Genomic DNA, 20,134 nt, shown 5'->3' with positions numbered 1-20,134 from the left:
TTTAGCTCACTGAAAAACAAGCTTTAGCTTTAGCTCACTAAAACCAAGATTTAGCTTTAGCTCACTAAAAACCAAGCTTTAGCTTTAGCTCACTAAAAAACAAGCTTTAGCTTTAGCTCACTAAAACCAAGCTTTAGCTTTAGCTCACTAAAAACCAAGCTTTAGTTTTAGCTCACTAAAAACCAAGCTTTAGCTTTAGCTCACTAAAAACCAAGCTTTAGCTTTAGCTCACTAAAACCAAGCTTTAGCTTTAGCTCACTAAAAACCAAGCTTTAGTTTTAGCTCACTAAAAACCAAGCTTTAGTTTTAGCTCACTAAAAACCAAGCTTTAGCTTTAGCTCACTAAAAACCAAGCTTTAGCTTTAGCTCACTGAAAACCAAGCTTTAGCTTTAGCTCACTAAAACCAAGCTTTAGCTTTAGCTCACTAAAAACCAAGCTTTAGCTTTAGCTCACTAAAAACCAAGCTTTAGCTTTAGCTCACTAAAAACCAAGCTTTAGCTTTAGCTCACTAAAAACCAAGCTTTAGCTTTAGCTCACTAAAAACCAAGCTTTAGCTTTAGCTCACTGAAAACAAGCTTTAGCTTTAGCTCACTAAAAACCAAGCTTTAGCTTTAGCTCACTAAAAACTAAGCTTTAGCTTTAGCTCACTAAAAACCAAGCTTTAGCTTTAGCTCACTAAAAACCAAGCTTTAGCTTTAGCTCACTAAAAACTAAGCTTTAGCTTTAGCTCACTAAAAACCAAGCTTTAGCTTTAGCTCACTAAAAACTAAGCTTTAGCTTTAGCTCACTAAAAACCAAGCTTTAGCTTTAGCTCACTAAAAACTAAGCTTTAGCTTTAGCTCACTAAAAACCAAGCTTTAGCTTTAGCTCACTAAAAACCAAGCTTTAGCTTTAGCTCACTAAAAACCAAGCTTTAGCTTTAGCTCACTAAAAACTAAGCTTTAGCTTTAGCTCACTAAAAACCAAGCTTTAGCTTTAGCTCACTAAAAACTAAGCTTTAGCTTTAGCTCACTAAAAACCAAGCTTTAGCTTTAGCTCACTAAAAACTAAGCTTTAGCTTTAGCTCACTAAAAACCAAGCTTTAGCTTTAGCTCACTAAAAACTAAGCTTTAGCTTTAGCTCACTAAAAAACAAGATTTAGCTTTAGCTCACTAAAAACCAAGCTTTAGCTTTAGCTCACTAAAAACCAAGCTTTAGCTTTAGCTCACTAAAAACCAAGCTTTAGCTTTAGCTCACTAAAAACTAAGCTTTAGCTTTAGCTCACTAAAAACCAAGCTTTAGCTTTAGCTCACTAAAAACTAAGCTTTAGCTTTAGCTCACTAAAAACCAAGCTTTAGCTTTAGCTCACTAAAAACTAAGCTTTAGCTTTAGCTCACTAAAAACCAAGCTTTAGCTTTAGCTCACTAAAAACTAAGCTTTAGCTTTAGCTCACTAAAAACCAAGCTTTAGCTTTAGCTCACTAAAAACTAAGCTTTAGCTTTAGCTCACTAAAAAACAAGATTTAGCTTTAGCTCACTAAAAACCAAGCTTTAGCTTTAGCTCACTAAAACCAAGCTTTAGCTTTAGCTCACTAAAACCAAGATTTAGCTTTAGCTCACTAAAAACCAAGCTTTAGCTTTAGCTCACTAAAACCAAGCTTTAGCTTTAGCTCACTAAAAACCAAGCTTTAGCTTTAGCTCACTAAAACCAAGCTTTAGCTTTAGCTCACTAAAACCAAGATTTAGCTTTAGCTCACTAAAACCAAGCTTTAGCTTTAGCTCACTAAAAACCAAGATTTAGCTTTAGCTCACTAAAACCAAGCTTTAGCTTTAGCTCACTGAAACCAAGCTTTAGCTTTAGCTCACTAAAACCAAGCTTTAGCTTTAGCTCACTAAAAACCAAGATTTAGCTTTAGCTCACTAAAACCAAGCTTTAGCTTTAGCTCACTAAAACCAAGCTTTAGCTTTAGCTCACTAAAACCAAGCTTTAGCTTTAGCTCACTGAAACCAAGCTTTAGCTTTAGCTCACTAAAACCAAGCTTTAGCTTTAGCTCACTAAAACCAAGCTTTAGCTTTAGCTCACTGAAACCAAGCTTTAGCTTTAGCTCACTAAAAACCAAGATTTAGCTTTAGCTCACTAAAACCAAGCTTTAGCTTTAGCTCACTGAAACCAAGCTTTAGCTTTAGCTCACTAAAAACCAAGCTTTAGCTTTAGCTCACTAAAAACCAAGCTTTAGCTTTAGCTCACTAAAAACCAAGCTTTAGCTTTAGCTCACTAAAACCAAGCTTTAGCTTTAGCTCACTAAAACCAAGATTTAGCTTTAGCTCACTAAAACCAAGCTTTAGCTTTAGCTCACTAAAAACTAAGCTTTAGCTTTAGCTCACTAAAAACCAAGCTTTAGTTTTAGCTCACTAAAAACAAGCTTTAGCTTTAGCTCACTAAAACCAAGCTTTAGCTTTAGCTCACTAAAAAACAAGATTTAGCTTTAGCTCACTAAAACCAAACGATCTTTAGCTCTCACTCACATAAATCCAGTTCACGTGACTTCAAAAATAATAATATAGAATATTATATGAAATGTTTTTTGTACCTCTAGACATATTTCAATCCTTTCTTTATTTACAGCTACTGTTTGTCAATTAATTCACAGGAATAATTGGATATTAGAATATTTGCATCACATCATGATATATTTATCATACTGTAGGGCCTGCAGCGATTCCCACCTCTTGCAGGTACTTGTATGGTAAGTATCAGTGTTACTCCCTTGGGAGGACTGTTCGCACTTCCTATAAATCCTGTATGAATGCATTAATAATTTTGAATATGGCATACATAATCCATAATAATTGCTCATAAGTAAAGCAAGAGTATTTCACTAATATTGCATAATGGCATCTTTAGTCTGCAGTGATCAGGCATAATGCCCTATGGTTTTACATATAATATTATAATATTATAGTGCACTTGATGAAGTTTTAATAAAATGCTGCTCGTGTAACTATAACTCCTTATGAGCAGTTATGCAGGTCCATGGCAAGCAAGTTATTACATATGCCAAGTAATGCATTATGAATGTATGTGTAATGTATTCTAAATACAGGATCCCTTTGGAAGTATTACCTGAGGATCAGCAAATACCCCGGCATCGTGTTAAAGCGATCGGTTATACGAGCCCCAAGTGTTCCAATTTAGACATGTTTTGCTCACAGAGGGGCGATCAAAGGCGAGCAGGCTTCCAGCATTCGCGGTTTCTGTCTCCTGATCAGCATCCAGAGCCCCAGAAATAGCAGGGCTGCCGTATGACTCATGGCTCTACAGCTGAGCCTCGCTTTTGTCACACAAACTCAAGTGAGTGAGGAACCTGTTAGCCTCTGGCCCGCTGCATACTGAGTAGGGGGATAGCGGAACACGTCAAGTACCTCCTCTAACACAGCGTTCCATCAGCCCACCCACGTACACATGCCCATATCTACCCACATGTCCACCTAGGAGCTACATATATACCCTTCCCAATTAGTAATATATACTGAATATATCAGTGTAGCACTGACACACATTTACACACACACACACACACACACACACACACACTGGTCTTCTGGTCACCCTTAATGGAGGTTAAGGTGTCTTGAGTCCGCGAGACAGAAACAGCAGGAGGGAGAAGCAAGGTGAAGACGCTGTCATTGTGGTGTGCGGCGAGAGAGAGCGAGAAAGAGAGAGAGAGAGAGAGACCATGAGAGAGACAGCAAGTGAGAGAGAGGGAGAACGGGGATGGGAGGGAGAAGGGGGAGAAGGAGGGGGTGAGAGCGAGCAAACGAGAGCGAGAGGGAGTGAGAGTCAGGGAGAGGAGAAAGAGAGAGAGAGAGAGAGAGAGGGGCGAGAGAGGATCGGCTCGCAGCGCTCTAGCTTGGCTGGCAGGAGCCGTTCGCCCCGGCCGTTGACGAATGAGCTGTCTAGCCACGAGGCTGGGTAAAGCGGCAGCTTCTGACAAGCTGAGAGGAGGAGGATGAACGTAATGAGAACCTTGCCTCGTCTGCTTTCAGATACGGGCCAGAAGAAGACCCCCGACAAGAAGGACGCCGGCCGCCGCATGTCCTTCCAGCGACCCAAGGGGACCATCGAGTATTCTGTAAGTAGACCCTGCATTCATTCCATCCCGTTTCGCGTGCGCATATGTCCGGACGTGTCCGAGTCTCTGGGCTCGGCGGCGGGTTGGTGGACTTCCCCGTCAGGATGCTGCTGCTATCGTTGAGGGGCATGTGCGACGTTGTTGTGATCGGACGTTCTCCTGCCTTGTTTACAGCAGGCACATGTGAGCATGCGGTCCGTGAACGATGGGGCTGAAAGGTGGGACGTCAACAACCAGAGCTTTGTTGCTGGTCAGCTGGGTCTGTGTTGCTTTGCTGGGGACGAGTAAGCAAGCTTCTGACTGTGAATGATTGACTGGAAAAAGAGGAAGAGCGAGTCAGAGAGAGAGAAAGAGAGGGAGAGAGAGAGATACAGCCCTTTTAAAACGTGTGTGTTTGTTTACATTGCCCTTCCCACCATTTTCCCACCATGTATGTATATGTGTGTGTGTGTGTGTGTGTGTGTTTGTGTGAAAGAATGCATTTGTGCACAAGTGCTTATCAACCCGCACACTGCCAGTATTCACAAATGACCTTCCGTCGGTGTTTGCATTCCTATTGATTTGGCGTCCGTGTGACGTGAGAGAGAGAGAGCAGAAGTGAGCGAGAGACATACGCACAGCAGGGGAGAAAGAGAGAGAGAGGCATGGTGGAAAGAGACTGAGCAAGAGAGGGAGGGTTAGAGAGGGAAAAGGAGAAAAGAGAGAGATAGAGTGAGAGACAGAGCTAGATAGAAAGAGAGCAAGACACAGAGGAGAGAGAGAGAGAGACTAAACCCAGGGGAAAAGCGAGAGCTGGAGAAAGAGTGAGAGACAGTGAGTGTGAAGCATGGTGGAGAGAGACTCAGCTAAAGGGAGATAGAGGAGAGATAGAGATGTAAAGGAGAAGAATGGACAGAGAGAGAGAGAGAGAGAGAGAGAGAGAGAGAGAGAGCACAGGAGAGAGCGAGCTGGAAAGCAGAGCTGAAAGCTCACTCTGCCTTGTCATGTTCTTGAAATGACCCTCAAATTTCCAGCTGCAGACAGGCAGCTTTCCCAGATAACTGCAGGCCGGCTGAGACGGCCGCTGACTGGCCCTGCCGGCCAGGACTATCGCTGAGCCACAGATTGGAACCCGACCCAATTCATAACAGGCACCAGGAAGCACCAGAAAGGGCCATCTGTGCCACGCTCCCCGGTTGCCACGGGTCACCGGGTCCTCCAGCATCTTTCTGAGGTTGTTCTCCTGTGACCCTCAGCCCCCAGGCGTCACTCCATGCCCCCACCACCCCTAACCATGCCAACAACATTCCTACAACCCCCCAGCACCCCCACCTGTCCCTCCACCTCTTCCACCCCGTCCATCACTTTTGGCTAAGAGTGATCGACAGGGTCTGTTGTTTCTCTCACTGGCGCGTGACAACAAGTGCAAGAGCTGTGATGAGGGATCTGTCAAAGGGGCGAGAGAGGTAGGGGGACTGAGAGCTGGGAGGGAGGGAGGGGGAGGAGCTTTGCCAGCATCAGCTTGGGCACTGTGACCAAGCTTGTGGGAATTGTGGACCTCGGGAAGAAGTTGTAGGGATGCAATGATACAGAATTAACACCTGCTGATATTGGCCCGATACTGATACCTGATAATGGAATATATATATATATATATATATATATATATATATATATACATGTATAGACAAAAGTATTGGGACATCCGTTCATTGTTTCTTCTGAAATGAATGGAAACAATAAAGAGTTTATCCTGCTCTTGTTGGATTAAATGTCTCCACTGTCCGTGGAAGGCCTTCTACTAGATATCTTAGAGCATTGCTGTGAGGATTTGATTGCATTCAGCACCAAAAGCATTAGTGAAGTCAGGCTGTTGGATGAGCACAACACTACCTCATCCCCAACCTGGGATGAGTTGGAGTGGCATTTGGATTCCAGAACTAATCATCCAACCTGACCTCACTGATGGTCTGGTGGTCGTCACATTCTCACAGCAGATCTAGTAGCAAGGGCTTCTAGTCTTTTAATTGGATTATTCTAGATGCCTGGATGGTAGAACTTTGGTGTGCTAGATAGCACATTGAGTGTGAAAGGATGGCCGATTAACAGCATGCTAAAACAGCTGTATAAACATCAGGCAAAACGGGATCACAGTGTGACAGCGTAGTGGGAGCTGTTCTGTTGAAACAGTATCTGAAATGTATGGACGGTACTTGATAATGTCCCTGATACCAAAATAGCGTGTATTGAATATCATAGTATCATATCATATCATCATATTATTAAATATTTCTCCTGCCTTGAGTCATGAAGAAATCTCAAACAGACTAACAGCCTATGTGGTTTCTGACACTGTATGACACACTGTTGTCTGTAAACATGGATACAACTGCAGGGTAATTTCAGGATGACTGCTATTACTGTGTTTAACTGTGACTTCTGTTTTTGACTATCTAACACTTTAGGGCAGCCCGAACATTGATGTGTGTCAGTCTACCAAAACGTTTCCAGCGAATGTAAACCCTCCTCCCGCCCCATCTTATCTCTAACCCTTATCTCCAGTTTCGTTTCTTCATTAGCGTCGCCACCGATAAGTTTGTAATCTTTCGTTGGCCGGAAAAGAGGCAAGCCTCGCTCTCTTATCAGAGAAAGCAATCTTTCTCTCAAGAGAGATTGAAGGAAAGGGAGGGAGGAGAAGAGAAGAGGAGCGCTCCAATTCTGCAACCCCTCTGCTTAGCCACTGATAGAGCGGCCCGGTTCAACAAGGTCCACCCATCGGCTCACCCATAACCAATTAAAATGGTGTTTAGACTCCAGGGAAGGAGAGAGAAGGTTGTAGGCACACAATAGAAGGATACACCAGAGGTTCCAGCAGCAACTGGATAAGTGCTAGCTGTCTGGCAGCTCGGCTTCAGGCACAGAGAGGAACATAGCCTAGGTTTTGTAACCTCAGAAGAGACGGCTGGATAGATTTTAAGATTTTTTTTTATTATTCTGCCTTGCAGACTCATTATCACATTATCAGAAATCATTAGCACATGCTGGAAGGTTGTAGATCACTTGCTAATGTTATTCATAGGATACGTAGGTCTTGTCCCTTAACAAAATATACATATATATAAATGTGGGTTTACAACTGTAGATGTATGAATCCCGCACAAGGTCTGCAACCACAATTAGGTATAGGTAGGTATGATCATTCCTTGAAACATAAGTGGATAAATACCCATTGAACCAACACCTTATTACTTGCCATACGCTGTTGAGGGGCAGTGGTGGCTCAGCGGTTAGAGCGCCGGGATATCGATAACAGGGTTGTGGGTTCGATTCCCGGGCTCGGCAAGCTGCCACTGTTGGGCCCTTGAGCAAGGCCCTTTACCCTCTCTGCTCCCCGGGCGCTGGAGATGGCTGCCCACCGCTCTGGGTGTGTGTGTACTCACTGCCCCTAACACATGTGTGTGTGTGTGAGTGTGTGTTCACTACCAGATGGGTTAAATGCGGAGGACACATTTGTGTACACTGTACAGTGACAAATACGTGCACCTTTACCTTTACCTGTTGGTTCTCAGCATGCCACCGCAACAGCTCCAACCTGCTGAGGCATGGGCCCTATAAGACCTCAGAAGGTGTCCTGCGGTGCCTGGTACCAAGACATTAGCAGCAGAACTTAACATGTCCTGTAAGTTGTGAGGTGGAGTTCCTGCAGATCAGAGTTGTTGTTCAGGCACATCCCACAGATACTGAGATCTGGGAAAGTTGAAGGCCAGGACAACACCTTGGAACCTTTCCTCATGTTTCTCAAACCGTTCCAAAACAGCGGGCCTCATCCACTTACATCTTCCTGAGAGTTTGTCCCTTTTCAGTACATACTAACGGCCACTGACCAGGAGCCTCATAAGCCTTGCCATTTCCGTAATGCTCTGACCCAGTCTGGTCATAATGATCTGACCCATGTCGAAATCACTCTGGTCTTTACACCTGCTCATTTCTCCAACATCCAACACGTCTATAAGAACTATAGCTATAAGAACCAACTGTCCAAATGTTTGTGGACACCCATTCTAATGTTGCACCCGTTGCTGACACAGATGCACACACAGCTTGTGTAGTTCCTGTAGAGAAGTATCACAGTGGAACTGTGCTCTCTAGAGTGATGGTACTTCATCCGATACTTTAGTTGGCGAGTCAGGGATGAGGTAATCAAATTATCGCAGCAGTGCTCCAAAATCTAGTAGGACGTCTTCCTCCCTGGACAGTAGAGACAGTTACTCCAACAAAAGCAGGATAAACATTTTATTTAAATACTCTTGAAGGTGTCCCAATACTTTTGTCCATATAAGTGAATATCCCAGATTCTGATATATGCTGCTGTTATGAGATAATCAATGCTATTTGCTTTATCAATGAAAATTTTGTAACAGGGCTCCCAAGTGGTGAGTCGTCTTAATTGTTGGGCCAATCTATAGGAGATTGCAGCTTTGATAGCTACTGATTTTTTCCAGTCATCCCAGGAGTCCCAGATTGACCCCATTAATTGACCTTGCGCTCTCCGGGGGCTAGAATGGCTTCACCGCTCCCCATCCCTCAGCACAATGTTAGCCAGTCTGTTAACTAATGTAACATGAGATTTGGCATTTAGGTGTTTTCTCCTTTATCTAGCATGTGCTAGATTTCTCTCTGCCAGTACTGGAAGCATTGGGTGATGGGGGAGTCCTGTCTAGTGGGGTGGGCATTGAAATAACATTAAAAATGATTGTAAATGGTTACGTCTTTCAATGGTTTGCTCATTCTAGCTCATTTTAGTTTTAAATTCCTTAATTTAAGTTCCTTAATATGCCATCTATTAGCCTAAGATGTTTACACAGCACTGTATACCCCTGTAAGTTGGTTAAAAATCACACATTTTTCCTCTTGCTCAAACATATTTGATCAGCCAAGACATGTTTAGTGTCTGAAGTTCAGACAGGCTTCAAGGTAAATTCCCACTAAAGCTACGAAGTAATGGAAGTTTATTCTTGGAGCAGTTAGCAGGGTGCAAACTGTTTAGAGCTTAGAACGTATCCTATTTTTGTTTTTGAGTAATTTTCTCTACTGTCCAGAGCTTTCTCCAAACTGTTCGTCCTCAAAATCACTTGCTTCTGTTTTTGCTGTTGTTTCCCCTTCGGTACTGTTTAATAAAAAAAAATTAATAATAAAATGTAAAAGTACAAAAGTACGGACACAAAAGTACAGACCACCGTTAACTATGATAAAATACTATCCTACTATAAAAAATATTAAAATACATATACACAATATGGACGAAAGTATTGGGACACTTGCTCATTCATAGTGTATATTGAAATCAAGGGTATTAAAAAAGTTATATAACGTATATAAAGTTATATAACGTTCTCTACTGTCCAGAACTTTTTTCAAACTGTTCATCATCACTTGCTTCTGCTTTTGCTGTTGTTACACTATCAATACTGTTTAATAAAAAAATAAAATGTTAAAGTACAAACGTACGGACAACACACAGGCTGCTACAACTGTTTTTATGCAACATATTTTTAGAAACATTTGAAACTGTCCAATCCTTCTCATACGCAGATGGCACGGAGCCATGCTGACTCCTCTGAGGTACGCCAGGTGCTTGTGTTGGTGGGGACCAGCTAATCAGCCTCAATGTGTCTCACGAGAATGTTCTCGCCTGTCTGCCGCATCCGTCACCCTCTGCCTTCCTTCAGCACCAGCGAGCGCTACTCAGGCTAACCATTAACACAGCCGGTCCTCCACAATAATGACTCTTAGAGTGGGCGCCTTAAACATTACCTTGACTAAGTGCTTGTTTTTTTTTCTTCTCTTTTTTATAAAGAGCGTGTTTCAGGGTGGCCTTGGAGACGGTAACTGCACTTCACCAAGCATTCTTTTTTCCAACTTTTAAAGAACCAGGCATCAAAATTTACATCTGCCCTGCGCTAAATGTATATGGAAATTAGCCTTAGCAAATAATAAAAAATAAAAACTAGCATATATAGATATAAAATAGCATGGTTGATCAGGCTGTTGAATTTATTGATAATATTAGAATTATTATTTTATGATTTTATTTGAAGACAAATAATGAAATTCTAATAGCTACTAGGGGTGCATGTTATAATGTGGTATGAACTGATAAATGATAAATATGATAAAAATGTCTCTGACTGGTGGAAGTAGATCTAACTAACCTCTCCTTTAAGCGAACAGCAGAAAACAAAACTATAAAACCACCATTAACTATGATAAAATACTATCCTACAATAAAATATATTAAAATACATATACACAATATGGACAAAAGTATTGGGACACCTGCTCATTCATAGTGTATATTGAAATCAAGGGTATTAAAAAAAGAGCTTTTCCTATTTTGTTGGAGTAACTTTCTCTACTGTCCAGAAAAGGACATCTACTAGCTTCTGGAACATTGCTGGGAGGATTTGAACGCATTCAACGACAAGAGCGTTAGTGAGTTCAGGATGTTGGATGATCACCATCCCACCTCATCCTCAACTCCCCAACTCATCCCAAAAGTATTGGATGGAGCACCAACCATCATTCCAGAGAATGTAGTTCTACTGCTCCACAGCTCAATGCTGGGGGGCTTCATACCCCTCTAACTCACACCTGGCATTAGGCATGGTGCCAATAGTATCAGTTGCACCCATTACTAACACAGATGTTTTGCATTAGGCATGGTACCAAGCTTCCTGTTTATCTGTTCCACAGAGATCTGCTGTATGGGCAATTCTTCTCTACAGGGGCTAGACAATCTGTGTGTGTGCATTTGCACATCTGTGTCAGCCATGGGTACAACGACAAGTAGCTGAATGCATTCATTAGAAGGGACGTCCATAAACATTTGGATATATAGTGTGTCTACCAGTATCTCATCTGCAGGTGCATTTGCTGGTCATTGTAGAACATCAGAACAGGCAGCTGTAAGGAATGAGACTAGAAAACTAGGGCTAAACACAAACTAGGCCTCAGAACTAGTAAGAAACAAAGGACATGGCTGGGGTCAGGCTAAGCTTTGACTATGCTATGACTCAAAGTTAAATGTAAAAAGGAACAAAATAGATGGAGAACACAGACGAGGAAACCAAAGACAGAGAGCACATAGCAGTGTGCGCACAGGAAATGTGGAGTATATTATGGTGCTTGATTAGGGGAAATCGACCCACAGGTGTAGGTACTCGTGCGCTGTGGAGCCTGAGACACTGAATGTGTTACATTGGCACTTGCCGAACAGCTTTTTAAGGTCTTTTATCAGCTAATTTGTTAAAGTGAAGTAGGTTTTGCTTTGTGCAGGTGTGTGTTTGTAATTGGCCGTTAAATGGTTTCTCTCTCTGAGCACAGAGGACACAGTTGAAGTCTAACATCGGAAAGCACTTGTTTGGGCCTCAAATGCTAACATTCCTACACCACACGTTAATCATCGCAGGAAAGAGCAGCTTGAGAATACTAAGCACACTGAGTAAACAGCCACAGTGCAGGCTAGAAAAAGTAAGTGAACCTCTGTGTTCATTTCTTCTGAGATGAGATTAAAATTGTGGGTTTCACAGGTGCTTTACCCATTGGATAAAGGCACACACATGCCTCAGGCTCAAAAAATCATGTCTTGGAAGACGTATTGTAGAGAAATATGAATTTGGGAAAGCCTACAGAGGCATTGTTAAAGATCTGGGTTACACACATTGTCTACAAATGGAGAAAGTTCATTATTGTTGCTACTCTTCCTAGCAGTGGGCGTTAAGGTCAGCCCAAGAGCGCAACAGGCAAGCCTGGAAGACCTTACAGGCCTCTACAGACGAGGTGTTCATAAAAGGACACCACAAAGAAAAACATTGCAACCCATCTTAAGTTTGCCGCTAAAGGGCAATCACTTACTTTTTCTAGCCTGCACTGTGAAGTCAATTCAGATGTATTTATATAGCGATATAACAAATATATCATACATTTATAATATATAATAAATCATTAAGATATTATATCTAAAAATATGTATATATTTATATAACAAATGGTGTCACAAAGCACCTCACAGAGATCCATAGCCTCTTTTGAGCAATTCAAGAACGACAGTGGCATAAAAACTCAATCAAAACATCAAGAGGAAGAAACAATGAAAGAAACCAAGACTCAAAAGGGTAACCTGGCCTCCTCTGTTCGGCACTGGAAAGCACAACAAAGGACAAAACAACAAGAATAAAAATTTTAACAAAAAAATAGTGAATTAAGAGCTGTACACAGCTATGCAGTGAGGCGAGAATGAATCAGTGTGAAGATACAGAGCGGGACAGCATCGCATCGGGCAGCAGGGTAGTGAAGAGCCATGTCTGGCAGTACCGGGACAGACCAGTCGGAACAGGTATCTCAATACATGGGAAAGGGGTTAGAAGGATCGCAGCAAAATTAGGAGGGTTTTACAGCGGAACAAGGCTGTCCCAGAGGGTAGGCACCAGCACCCAACCACCAGTGGACTTGCATCAACAGCGATATATATGCAACATAGTGCAAGGTCAAATTTGCTGTGTAAGATATTTGACGAGTGTTAAAGGACTCTATGCACCATTGGTTCTGCATAAAAAAGCTATTAAAAGCTATAAATACAAAGCTGTTTCACACACTGCGCTGCTCTGCGTCCAGTACGGTACAGAAACTATTATGCTTTTGTAGAACAAGCAAGGACACACATCTGTAATCAAACGAATTCAGCAAAAATAATAACCTTGGAAGCTTCTGTACAATTCAATCAACTCATTTTACTGTCTTTGGCCAAATGGCAATGAGCTGAGCCTTGTTTGTGGTTCTTTAATAAACCCCTTAACTATAAATGATATATTAGCTGATTCCAATGAATCTGTACCCACTAATAGCTCATAACATAAATATATAAGGGAATTCACAGCCTACTAAAGAAAATGTCACTGTTTAGTAGTTCTGCCCTATAGTTGGAAAGCACTTGTTTGGGCCTTAAATGCTAACATTCCTGCACCACATGTTAACCATAGCAGGAAAGAACAGCTTGAGAATACTGAGCACACTGAGTAAACAGCCACAGTGCAGGCTAGAAAAAGTAAGTGAACCTCTGTGTTCATTTCTTCTGAGATGAGTTATAAAAAGTATGGGTTTCACAGGTGCTTTACCCAGTAGATAAAGGCACACACATGCCTCAGGTCAAAAAACACGTCTTGGAAGACGTACTGTAGAGAAATATGAATTTGGGAAAGCCTACAGAGTCATTGTTAAAGATCTGGATTACACACATTGTCTATAAATGGAGAAAGTTCACTATTATGCTTTTGTAGAACCAGCAAGGACACACATCTGTAATCAAACGAATTCAGCAAAATAATAACCTTGGAAGCTTCTGTACAATTCAATCAACTCATTTTACTGTCTTTGGCCAAATGGCAATGAGCCTTTTTTATGGTTCTTTAATAAACCCCTCAACTATAAATGATATATTAGCTGATTCCTATGGATCTGTACCCACTAATAGCTTATAACATAAATGTATGAGGGAATTCACAGCCTACTAAAGAAAATGTCACTGTTTAGTAGTTCTGCCCTATAGTTTTACCTTAGAGGGAAAACGTTTATGGAGCTCCTCATTTCACTCCAGATAGAATGAACGAAGTTCTCTTGTTTTTGATGAAGTAAGCCCAGTAGATTATGTGCAATTCATTGCTGGTGTTAGGCCACCAACACAGAAAGCAAGGAGAAAAGCAATCCAAGTAACAGAGGTGATCAATATTTTTGCGAGAGGGGGCCATTCAGCAATGCTGGGATACAGAGAGATGAGCTACAGTTTGATGTAATAACCAATCCCTGGCCTGCCCTGGCAGAGAAAAGACAAAGTAAAGCCTTGAAAAAATTACTTAAAAGCCTTGAATAAAATGTTCTGAAAACCCTAAATATAGTAAAACAATTTAGGCAACACACAGTGTCATTGGTGCTAAGCTCCAAAAGCTATTTGAGTACTAACAGCGCCACCCCACCTCACACCCCTCTTTTGAATTTAAATGAATGAGTGATTTACATACAGACCAGACTCTGGGGTGCTTTACATTTAATAAATCCTCTTACATGCAAATTATTTATTTATTTAGCTGTTTTCTATTTGTTTGGTCAATTTTTATTTTCTCACAGTTTGGTATTAACCCACTTGTTCGTAACTCCCCGTAGCACTTGCAATGCTCCCGACGCTAGGAGGGTAAGGACTTACGGCATGCCTCGTCCGATACATGCAAAGCCATCCACCGTCTGTTTTCGAACTCCTACCAGTGCACCATTGCCAGGCAGCCGACACGCTCGAAGGAAAGCCCCATGTCCCCAGCTCCACCACACCAGCTAACAGATGCCTGTGCTGGCCAACATCGCATAAGAGTGATGAGGGGAGAGACAGCGCCACCTACTCACTTGGAGAAAGCATGGCCAACTGTGCTCTTTTACACTCTGGCCGCTGATGGCAAAGCACTAGTTATTTTCTTAATAATTCTCAGTTATTTTAATATTAACGATTGTCATTTTGAAAATGAAGGACTAAAACACATGATTACACTCTTTTTAGGTGAGGCTACTGTAGTCATAACTCATTTAGAGGACCAGGCTGGGCAGACAGGCTCTGAGATAATGCACACTGGCAGTCAAAATAATTGCTCACTATGTACAAATGTACTGATGTTTAGCAGCTGTTCTGGATATGTTTAAAGGGCAACTCTCTTATTTTCTGGCCGAGAACCACAAGAAAATGACAATGCAAGATGGCCAGCAGCTCGTTTCCATCAGACGGATTTTTTGCTTTATGAAAGGCAAACGAGTGTTGTTGCAAAACTCTCGCCCAAACCACACACTTATGCACCTCACTTACTACACACTCTTTAGTGTGTGGTTTGGGACATAACCTATATGATTAATGTAAGATGTACTTGAGGGAAATACAAAAACACTGTGTAGGTTTCCTCAAGTCTTCTGATATCGACAGACTGATTCTTGATAAATATATATATATTTTTTAAATATTACCAACACTTTGTTGCCATGATTACTGTACATCTACAAACCATATGAGTCGTGAAAATGTAGGCTATATGTTCAAATGTTTGTGGACACCCCTTCGAATGAATGCATTCAGCTACTTTAAGGCCCCCATTGCTGACACAGATGTGCAAATGCACACACACAGCATGTAGTCTGTGGAGAGAAGTACTGCCAATAGAATAGGACTCTTTGGAGCAGATAAACATGAACCTATAAGCATAAAGCATTGAGCTGTGGAGCAGTGGAAGAGCGGTGTTCTCTGGTATGATGGATGGTGCTCCATGCAGTACTTTTGGGATGAGTTGGGGATGAGTTTGGGTGGTGCTGATCCAATATTCTTACCTCATCCAACACAGCAAGGCTCCAACATCTAGTAGAAAGCCTTTCCTGGACAGTATAGATAGTTAGTCCAACCTTGTGGGACTATGTTGAGAAATGCATGAAGAAGAAGGAGAAGGACCTATAAACTACTGATAGACACTCATTCGTTTGCTTGTTGATTAGATTTCTTGGTGTGGGTCCGACATCATTACGAAAACAAGCATTGCGAGATTCTTTTTGACTGCTGTGTAGCGCCTCATCTACAACGGGATAGTGGTTCCTCTTCATGTGTTGTTGAGTCTTGAGGTTTTGGTCGAGGTGTTGTGGACAGTGTTACCCGGTCCAACTTCCTTCTGCTTCTCAAACCTCAGCGCACACTAGACCTTCTCTTAGCGCGGAGGAAGCGGTCCTGTGTATTCGTTTTGCTCTGTGGAACAGGGTGTCTAGTGTCTTTGGCAGTGAATATGTAGTACCAGGGCTTAGGCAGGGAGTCGGCGCTGTGTCTCTCTCTCTCTCTCTCTCTCTCTCTCCCCAGCTCTTCCTCTCTGTCTTTTCCCTGTGTTGTCTGAAGGACAGAATGTCACATCTCGGTGCGACCGCAGAGCTAAAATTAGGCCTGTAAGTGATCAGCGGCACAGTTAGGCACCACATACCATGAGGCTAGTAACGGCAATGTCACTATGGCAACTGTCATGCAGAAACAGCTAAAGCTTGGCCGTGTGCGCTAGGAGCCTCCGGAGTGCTCCTTCTCCTCTGATTTGACATTCTGCTTGATTACACCATCCGCTGGAGTATTATTTCCAGTGCGATGGCGCTCTTCATGCCCCATGTTGATTGGAGATTGTCCCTTCGTCTTCTCCTTCCTGCTTTAAATCAGCTGGACACAATTTTCCTCTCTCCCCTTTGGCAGTCAGTCAGAAAAGACATGCGTAGTGTCCAAAGTTTCATAGGTCAACCTTTAGTAATACACTGGAGCTACAAGGCAAATATGGCTAAGAAGTAATTGATGGTTTTGCCATACCAATTAACATCAGGGCAGTGGTGGCTCAGTGGTTAGAGTGCAGGGTTAGACTGTAGGGCCCTTGAGAAAGGCAGTTAAGCTTCTCCAAGGGGGGCCAGGGCATGGCTGACCCTGTGTTCTGAGCCAGACTTTTTAAGCTGAGATACACTGTATGCCCAAGTGTTTATGGACACCCCTTCTAATGACACAGTTGTGCCAACAGAATAGGACCCTCTGGAGCTGTAAGTGGAGCTGTAATCTTTGGAATGGTGGTGTTACATCCAATACTTCTGGGGTGAGTTGGAGAGTTAGGATTAGGTGGAGTGGTGATCATGCAGCATCCTGACCGCACTAACCTACTTGTTGCTGAATGCAATCAGATCTTCACAGCAGTGCTACAAAACCTTTTTAATACCCTTGATTTCAGAAGGAACAATGAGTGAGCCCACTACTTTTGCCCATATAGTGTATGTTGTAAAAAATATACACTAGTAATGAGCACCAGAAAGAGCTTGTGGGACTGTATTAGAAAATGTGTAAAGAAGAAAGTCACCGAATTATAGGAGGTGTGGGCAGTGATCTGCTGTGGAGCTGTGGAACGGTGTTCTCTGGAATGATGGGGTGAACTTTTGGGGTGAGTTGGTGAGTTGAGGATGAGGTGGGTGGTGGTGATCATCCAATAACTTGACCTTACTAACACTCTTGTCACTGAATACAATCAAAGCCTCACAGCAGTGTTCCAAAATATTCTTAATACCCTTATGTTTTCAGGTCAACCCCATTTGAAATACTGATGTTACAGATTTTGCACTGGCTGCTTTTGCTGCTGTTTTCTTAAGCGTAAATGACCCCACAACACCAACATGTTGCGTCTCATGGTAACTGTGTTCTCTATGTGTAAAAATTACCATTTTAGGTGCCTCTATCAATACAGTATCAATATCTGTGCGAAAGATAATGCACACCCTAAAACTGTAATAACTTTAGTGAGGCTTTAATTAGCAGACTGTTGGTCAATTTGTGAAATCGTGGCAAAAACAACTTGATTCAGACAAGCTGTTCTCTATAAAACTGGACAAGTTTAAACATTGCAAAGCTAAGCAGAGTAATAGCAGCACCACTGAAACCTGAATTATGTGAAATTATGTGAAATTACTGAAAATTCAGTAAATGAATTTTTCGGTGAGCCGTTCCTTTAATGTGTACTGCTAGGCTGCGTGAGATGGTTTTGGGCTATGTATGTGCATGTGTATGAGTGTGTGTGTGTGAGTGTGTGTGTATGTGCATACAGAGAGCTCATGTTTTTCCTTTCACACTGCTGTTTGTGTATTGTGAGTCAGCAGCTGTTAGAGCGTGGCTGAGACCCGCTGCGGTTGATCACTTTGACAGGCGAGTGTGGCATTTTTCTCGCGGGTACTCAGAGACTCCACCAGCCGTTCAGATGCTAATCATGAGTAGCCGTTCTCCAAAACATGAAAGCAAACATGCTTGTCATCAACAACGATGCAATACATCGGGGGAAACCGCACAGCTATGCTCTACAGATGGCGCCATACAACTTTTTCTTTAATGATGCTGAAGCCTTGAGGATCAGCCGATACCGATACTGATACCGATACTGATACCGATACTGATCCGATATTTTTATTAAGTTTTAAAATGAGCTGTTTTTAATTGAAGCTCTTTACCTAACACATTTAACCCTAGTTGTATTAACTTAGTCCTAAGTAGTTCTAATGCAGAAACCATTATATGGTCCAATTTTGGTCATTTATGACATTCTGTGGAGTTTCACAGGGTTCCTTTTTTTAGGGTTTTTAGGCTGATATATATATATATATATATATATATATATATATATATATATATATATAAATTTTTTTATTTTTATTTTTTTTTATTTTTTTTTAACCAAACAAGATCAAGTAGAACATACTTTTTTCTAGGAATTTCACAATTAGACAGATATTCCTTAAGATTTACCTTGAGACCACCCACCCTACCCTGTTTAGCCACTTCTTGTCCCCAGCTAACCCTATCACTACCACTGATGAGAGACTGATGTCCGAGACACATTAGTCCAGATGCTGTTGACTATCATCGTGCTAATTTATGGGGGAGATAGAGGGCCATCCCACTCACCCCGAGAGAGTGAGACCAGTTGTGCTCTCCTGGGCTCCCAGGCATGGATGTGGCAATGCCAGGGATTGAATTCCCTCCTAATGATAGGGCCAACAGTTGCACAACTCTGAAGCCCCCATGCAAATACAAGTACAGGGGTAGCTCTGAAATACCCAGCTAGCTACTCCTTGTTCATATATTATTGTAAAGTTATTTATGGCTGCTGCTGTTGTTGTCATGTGACCTGTGTTACAGCAAGGTGTTACAGCACCTACAGCAAGGTGGGATATGTTGTTTATTACCTGATCCAAACCATGTTCTTTCAAATAAAAACACAGTGCATCCAACAAGCAAGGAAGCCTTGTATATCCTTTACATGGCAGTTGAACAAATATTCAGCTAGACAGAATCTTTACATTAATATTAATGAATTCTCAGTAGATTGGTGCTTGTGTTCTGCTGATGAATTTATTATTAGGAAGTAGCTTATTTCTTCCCACTAAAAAAATCTGCATCCTTCTACATCAATTAAAAAAGGCGTTACAGTTATAAGATTTGCTTTGTGAACATACACTCACGATTTTGTGATATTCTTAGGCCACCACTTAATTTAACATTAATAGCACTTCATATACACAGATCAGCCGTAACAGTAGCTTCACCTGCCTAATATTTAGTAGATCTCCTTTATGCTGCTGACCTCTGAGGGCGTCTTGTGGTATCCAGCACCATGATGATAGCAGCAGATCCTTTAAGCTTTAAATCCTATAAGTTCATAGATTGCATTAATGAGCCTTAGGTGCCCATGACCCTGTTGCCAGTCCACCAGTTGTTCTTTCCTGGACCAACTTTGGTGGCTACTGACCTTTTAGGACATGCCTGGTGTTTTGGAGATGCTCTGATGCTTCCAGTTGTCTAGCCATGACAAGTTGGCTCTTGTCAAAGTGTCTCAGATTCTTACGCTTGACCATTTTTACTGCTTTAAATATCAACTTCAGGAACTGACTGTTCACTTGCTGCCTGATATATCCCACCCCTTGACAGATGAAGCCTATGTTTTTTCACTGTTGTGGCTGATCAGTGTATTGAGTGGGGTTTAAAGTGCTAAATCATGAGGCGCAAGGTAGTGACATATTCACAGTTCACCCATGATGAATGCATTTATAGGAGGTGGGAGGAAACCGCAGCATCCAGCGGAACCCCATGTACACATGAAGAAAACACAGAAAAAAACAATAATAGGAGTTTACTGATCTAAACCATGCCCATCAGGTAAAAACACAGTGCATTCAACAAGAAAGGAAGCCTTGTTTATCCTTGATATAGCAAATAAACAAATATTCAACCAGGTGATTCACATTCCACCAGCGGAAAGGCAACTAGGGGCCACCTGTGGGACGAGGTTGAGGACCCGAGAGGAACCCGGCATAGACATGAGGAGAACTCACCTAACTCCTCACCGACAGTAAAGCAGAACCGGTACTTGGCCTCGAATCAATACTTCCTGCTGTTGCTACCTGCTACCTCAATC

At 42.0% G+C, this 20,134-nt stretch overlaps 1 protein-coding gene across 4 annotated transcripts in view; it reads left to right on the top strand.

The window, feature by feature from the left end:
* The window catches only part of oxr1a (oxidation resistance 1a), a 278,911-nt gene that overhangs the window by 202,655 nt on the left and 56,122 nt on the right, over positions 1-20,134 (top strand). For all 4 annotated transcript variants that reach the window (XM_072692289.1, XM_072692287.1, XM_072692288.1 and 1 more), the window contains one exon: positions 4,027-4,112. In XM_072692289.1, the coding sequence (XP_072548390.1) occupies positions 4,027-4,112 (86 nt within the window). The remainder of the gene's footprint in view (positions 1-4,026; positions 4,113-20,134) is intronic.

This window comes from Salminus brasiliensis, chromosome 1, assembly GCF_030463535.1.
Source record: "Salminus brasiliensis chromosome 1, fSalBra1.hap2, whole genome shotgun sequence".
NCBI lineage: Eukaryota > Metazoa > Chordata > Actinopteri > Characiformes > Bryconidae > Salminus > Salminus brasiliensis.
The sequence above is the reverse complement of the archived record's forward strand: the minus strand, read 5'-3'. Positions and strand labels throughout refer to the sequence as shown.